The sequence below is a fragment of the Pinus tabuliformis genome, chromosome 9 (genome assembly GCF_031772625.1).
Source record: "Pinus tabuliformis cultivar Carrire ecotype Pingquan chromosome 9, CPIR1, whole genome shotgun sequence".
Lineage (NCBI taxonomy): Eukaryota > Viridiplantae > Streptophyta > Pinopsida > Pinales > Pinaceae > Pinus > Pinus tabuliformis.
The window spans coordinates 789,391,078-789,397,649 of NC_142307.1; the positions used below are offsets into that span (position 1 = coordinate 789,391,078).

The window sequence follows — 6,572 nt, forward strand, 5'->3', positions numbered from 1 at the left end:
AAAAAGTGGAAGGTCGATTCTCTTTTGGGATTAATGCCAGATAGGTGGAGTTGGTAAATCCCCCCATTTTGCCTTTTTTTAGAACCCAGCGAATCATCTTTAAGAGATCTTTTTTAATCATCTGCCAATATTCTCGATAAAAGGAAATGGGAAATCCATCAGGGCCTGGAGCTTTATCTCGGTGTAAACTCCAAATTGCTACTTGGATTTCTTCTTCTTCTACTTCTTTTTTGAGACTGTTGTTCATTTCTTGTGTGACTCCTTTAGGCAAATGCTAAAGCATGCTTGAGTAATCCTCCGCGACTTTGTCCTCAGTTAGAAGATTATTAAAGTGCTTGGTAGCTGCTTCCTTTATAGAGTCTTGTGTGTGGTAACGGTTCCCTTCATTATCCATTATCGTGCTCACTGTATTTCTGACCTTTCGAACAGTGGCTTGCTTATGAAAATAGGATGTGTTTCTGTCTCCCTCCTGCAACCAAAGTTGCCTTGATTTCAGTCTCCATTTTGTTTCTTCGTCTCTAATAGTTTGACTCAGCTGTGAGTATAATCTAGTTTCTTGTTCTTTAGCTTGCTCAGATAGCCCCAACACTTCGATTCTTTGCTGCACTTCCTCTAGATCTTGCTTAATTTTCTTTTTATTCATCTCAGGCTCTTGATAATTGTTCTTTGCCCAATTTTTTAAAGCCTGTCGTACTCTCTTCAATTTTGTCTCCCAAATATAACTTGGCAAACCTTCTACGTGTTGAACCCAAGTCTGTCGCACCACATCTTTTGCAGCTGGGATACGGTTCCAAATGGCGCAGTATTTGAAGGGTATAGGCCCAAGCTGACAGTGACTGTGAAGAGTGAGCGTTATTGGGTAATGGTCTGAGGCAGAGACATTGAGGATGTTTGAATGACCTGTAGAGAAGGTGGACAGATAAGCTATGCTTATGAGGAACCTATCAAGACGTTCCATGATATTGCGGGCTCCAATCCTTCTGTTGCTCTAGGTGTACCTACGATTTTTGGGTCTGATATCAACAAGGTCGTGCTCCTACATGATGGCCTCTAGTCGACTTCTGGATGGGTCAGGAGTGAAATTTCCTCCTCTTTTTTCGTTAGCATGCATCACCATATTTAAATCTCCTGCTATAATAAGATTGTTGTTCTGCTCTTCTTCTATACTTACTTCCAATGTGTTCCAACACATTTCTTTCTCTCTGTACTGATTAGGAGCATATACGTTATAAATTGTTACCTTTGAGCCTCCAGTTTTACTTTCTAAGTTAGTTCGAATCCAGTTCTGGTGAACGCTGGTGGAGTCACAGATCCATTTATTGCTATCCCATATAGTTAATATACCGCCTGAGGCTCCTCTTGCTTCGCTTGCGCATCCATTAAAATGCTTTTGCTGGCTAATTACTCTACTCATTTCTGATTGATCTTGCTTTGTTTCTTGAATCAGAACAATTTCAGGGTTTTCACTGTGAATTAAGTCCTTGAGGGCAGCTAGCTTGGAGGGGTGCCCTAAGCCCCTACTATTCCAAGATAGTATTTTCATCATGATTTACTGGTTACATGGAGAGGTGCTCGCCTCTCATGGCCTTTGTTACTATTTTCTTTTTCCAAGTGTCCAAGAATGAAGGACTCTATTGGAGTTTGGGTGCCCAGTGCTATGTCTTTCTGAGCATTTTCATCCCTCTGCTGCTTGGCTGATTTCCTGCCAGGCCCTTGCTTTTTAGGGACATCACTGGGCGCTCCATGTTCCTTTGAAGAGCTCCTGGTAATCCTTGAAGAGGGGGGATCAGGAGAGGGCTGCATGATGAGAGGAGGGGAAAGGTGAAGAGGGGGATCTGTGGAAGGGACATCAGGCCCCGATTCTGCCTCAGAGAGGGTCGCGAAGGGGTTAGAAGATGGAGGGAGAGGAGGATCGGGAATCAGAGGAGGGGGGGAAGGATGTTGCTGGGAAGGACCAGGGGCATCAGGATCCATAGACTTAAGAGGAGGAGATGATTTTTACTTTTTTACAGTTTCCCATTGTCCATCCTACTGATCAGAATCTACATTAACTATTTTGGTGCATCTATTTGCAAAATGTCCATATTCATGGCATACCTTGCATTTGAAGGGTATCTGCTCGTAATCCAGTTGCTGAATATGGCACCAATCATCAACTTTCAATTTGATCGCTTCCGGCAGTCCTCGACCCAGATCGACTTCGACACAAATCCGCGCACACGCCTGCATGTTGTCTTTAAGTTCACTGTGATCTATGTATTTTCCAACCGCATTTCCTATTGCTTTGACCGAGTCATCCCCCCAGCAGTGAAGGGGAAGGTGCGGCAGTCTCACCCAGACTGGTACAGCATTCGGTATATCAAGTACTGGATCAAAATCCAGGGTCCATTTGTTGAGGTAGAGACCCCTGGAGTCCATAAAGCAAGGCCCATTCCTGAATATTAGATCTTTGTCCTCTTTGGTTTCGAAATGGAAAGTAAAATATCCTCTGCCACAGAATCTGATGGATATTTTACCCTGGATCTTGTCCGACCAGTTTCGTTCGACCCACCTTTGCACTGTTCTGGGTGATGGCCACAGTCCTGTAAATTGCCCAATCAATCCTTTCTCTGCTAGGGAAATGGCTGCCATGCGTGGGATGGTAGGCGGCAGTTGAACTTCCTGTAATACATCAAGCTTTTTCACAAACTTTGTTGCTGCTGGTCTAGGTCTTTGCGGAGGGAGTGACTTTACCAGGTTGGAGAATGCTCTTTGCAGGTCCGGATCCCCACCGGGAGGTTCCGGAGGGTCCATGATGAAGCTCGCTCAGGCGGCCCAGGCCGAGGCTCGATCGCGGGTTGCAGTCGCACGCGCAGCAGAGGGCAGCAGATTTTCGATTAAAATTATTCCAAATATTATTAAAAGTAAGTTATTAGAATTTATAAATTTTATCTTAAAATTCTAATAATTCAAAGCATTATCGAACCTTCATACTAGTCATAAAAAACACATTGTTTACTCTTTAAAAAAAATATAGTAATGTTTTCTTTCTGAAGTTTCCATTGTGAGATGAAGTCCATAAATCTTGTCTAAAGTTTATCAAAAGAGGTCCAGTAATGGCTTGATGCTACTTTTAATCAATACCCTATTCATATCTTTCAAATAAGTATCTAAATAAGCTTTTAAGTTTGGAAACTGAAAATCCCACATTTTGAATCAACGTCTACACAAGGTCCTTCAATATAGCTATTGAAATAATTTAAACTATGGTTCTAATATAGTTCTAATACTTCATATCACAGTGAAGAATACCCACTTTTGTTATCCGCATATCTTCCGGTCTAAGTGCAATATAGCTCTTCTAGTTTAACTGAATTAAAACCTTTATATTGGTTGTAAAAAAACACATTTTAAGCAAAAATATTCACAATTTTTTTAATTATTGAAATCTTACTGCAGTCCAACCTTCATAGTACGAAAAAACAGGAAAATTTTGAATTTAAGTTTTATATTTTTCTTAGGTTGGATTCTTCTATACTCATAGCTGGAAATTTTAAAATAATATATTTAGACATTAATGAATGGTAAAGGCTATTTTCCTTTGGAAAGCAATTAATGAAATTGAGTGCCCTCATCATTCTGTTTCTTTGGTTATCCCGGTTTCTTGCACGCCAATCAAACACTCTGACATCGCCCAATAATTAATGAACAACCTGGCAGTCAACTTTATTCTAACTGTAACAAAATTCCCTATCATACTCGGATGTGATGCAAATTATTACATTGCTATTTATTCTTATTAGGTTTTAAGCATTTTTGGACATTTACATCAACACCTAGTCAAGTTTTGAAGCCATAAATTTGTATTTCAGATTTTGTTGATTTGCAAAGTAGCTACCAATTCCAAACAAATACCCTCACATTTTATTCTTTATCTTTAAACAGTTTACATCATAATTAATTCTTTGCCTCCCAAGCATTTTATTCTGTGCCCCTGCAAGTTGACAACCATCTACAAAATATTTCTGCTGCAATTAATTAATTGTAATGATATCATAGCATTGCATTTAATTTTTTTTGGTATTCAGTGTTTTTTATGTTCTCCTAAAACTAATTGTTTTTAGTGTGATTTTTTGGAAGCTTTTTAATTTCTTAAAATCTGGCAAGAATTTATTGAACCTAAGTGTCCTAGGCATTTTTCAGGGTGTTGAATCTATATATAGTCAAAAAAACATTTTAAATAACAGAAATCAAGATTTCACCTCAAATTTTTCCACAGTTTCCAACTGCCCAAAATCTAAAAATTCACACTTAAACAACCCCTCTTCAAATGCCATGGCCAATAAAATAAGGAGCAATATTATTGATTCATGCATTCCACACATAGATGATGTAATTCGTTTGTATGGAAACAGTCAGCTTTTCAAATATTAAAAATATTTGGGAAATTTAATTTTCGCGGAGGGACAGAGGTATTTTGACTTTCGCGAAGCTAGGTTCACGCACCGCAGAGCTCATTTCGCGCACCTATCTTCGCCCACCACGAAGCTGATTTCTTTTGACTTTCGCAAAGCTAGGTTCGCACACCGCGGAGCTGATTTCGCGCACCGCCAAGCTAATTTCGCGCACTTGAATTTCGCGCATAGCCGATTCTAGAGACTTAATGAATACATAGCAAAAATAACAAGATAGGTTTGGAGAAACACACTAAAACTTAGTATTCATTTCTTAAACATGAAAATACATTTACATGAGACTACGGCTCATTCACCAAGTAAAATAAAAGTTTTACAGTGATTTAAACTTACGCGGAATAACACACAATAAAACAGTGTAACTATTGTGTCCACCAAAAATTGCTCCACCATTTTCTCCACAGAGACTTGTGCTCTTTTTCTTACCTCTTACTCTCTAACCTCTCTACATATTCAAAATGAATTTTACATTCATATTTGACTCAACATACAATTTTTTACATTTAATTCATGACAGAGCAAAATAATTAATATGATGTTGTTGTTGAGTGTGTTCAGAATCGCGCAGGAGTTTCTGGAGTGTGGGAAAAGGTTGCTGAATGAATGCTTGCCCATAGTGTTTACAAAAGTACATAACTTATTTAAATGCCTTTGCTGAGTTTCTGAATGGTTCGCCTCCGGCTTCGGTCCTTCTATCTTCAAGCAGAGATGCAACATGCAAAAATACGTCTGACAGTTATGGCTGTTGTCAAGCTATTTATTGTAGTGGTTGGGTTTATTATTTCCAACATTCCCCCTTAATCAAAATTGCTTCCATTGACAATTCCCAAAAAGTTTCTAAGATAAACAAAACTTTCACCTGCCAATGGCTTTGTGAAAATATCAGCAAATTGTTCCTGTGACCTGCAGTACTGCAACACAATTTCATCATTGTTAACCAACTCTCTAATAAAATGATATTTAGCACCAATATGTTTGGTCCTCTTGTGGAAGACAAAATTCTTTGACAATGTAATTGCTGAGGTGTTGTCACAAAAAATAGTTGTCGTGCCCTTTTGGTCATGACGAAAATCCCTCAACATCCTTCTCATCCAAATTGCCTGACATGCTGCTACTTTTGCTGTGACATATTTAGCTTTTGCTGTTGATAGTGACACTATTGGCTGCTTCTTGGAGGCCCATGAAATGGCTCTGAAACCCAAACGAAAAACATATCCTGACGTGCTGTTTTTGTCATCGACACTGCCTGCCCAATCACTGTCAGTGTAACCAACTAGCCTGAAATCACTTGTTGTGTACAAAACGCTATATTATTTTGTCCCATTGACATACCTTAGAATCATTTTCGCTGCTTTCCAATGTGTTTCCTTGGGTGTCTCCATGAACCTTGACACCAAACTCACTGCATACATTATATCCGGCCTAGTGGCGGTCAAATATATCAGGCTACCTATAATGCTTTTGTATAATGTCGGATTGACATTGCTGTTGCAATCTTCTTTTCTCAACTTCAACCCTATGACAGTTGGAGTTGGTGCGGACTTGCTGTTCTGCATTTTAAACCTCTGCAAAATTTCTGCCACATACTTTGCTTGAGAGATAAAAATTTCTTTTTCTGTTTGCTTCACTTTTATGCCCAAAAAATATCTTAACAATTCAGAGTTAGTGATTCCAAACTCACTCTTCATGACTTGTTTGAAATCAGTGATGAGGAATTCATCACTGCCTGTAAAAATGAAATCATCTACATATAAGACGACAATGAGAATCTTACCTTCACTCTCTTTGATATAGAGAGTAGGCTCACTGTCACATTTGTCGAAACCATTGTCCAACAAGTAAACATCTATCGTGTTGTACCATGTGTGCGGTGCTTGCTTCAACCCATAAAGAGCTTTCTTCAACCGATATACTTTGTCTTCTTGGCCTTCAATATCATAACTAGGAGGTTGCACGACATACACTTCCTCTTTTAGCACTCCATTCAAGAATGCTAACTTTATGTCCATCTAATACATTGTCCATTTATGTTGCGCGACAATCGCGACAAGTGCGCGCACTGTCTCCATCCACGTGACTGGCACGAACACCTCCGCGTAATCTCTTCCACGTTGCTGC

General features: G+C 39.3%; 1 protein-coding gene across 1 annotated transcript; it reads right to left on the minus strand.

Moving 5' to 3' along the window:
- Window positions 1-274: 274 nt before the first annotated feature.
- LOC149151107 (uncharacterized) lies at window positions 275-958 on the minus strand. Its single transcript, XM_089443062.1, has one exon. It carries the CDS (start codon window positions 956-958, stop codon window positions 275-277), a length of 684 nt encoding a protein of 227 aa, XP_089299188.1.
- Window positions 959-6,572: the final 5,614 nt, after the last annotated feature.

Excerpts from the sequence above, each read along its gene's own strand:
- LOC149151107 (XM_089443062.1), bottom strand. The coding sequence starts at position 958 with ATGGAACGTCTTGATAGGTTCCTCATAAGCATAGCTTATCTGTCCACC.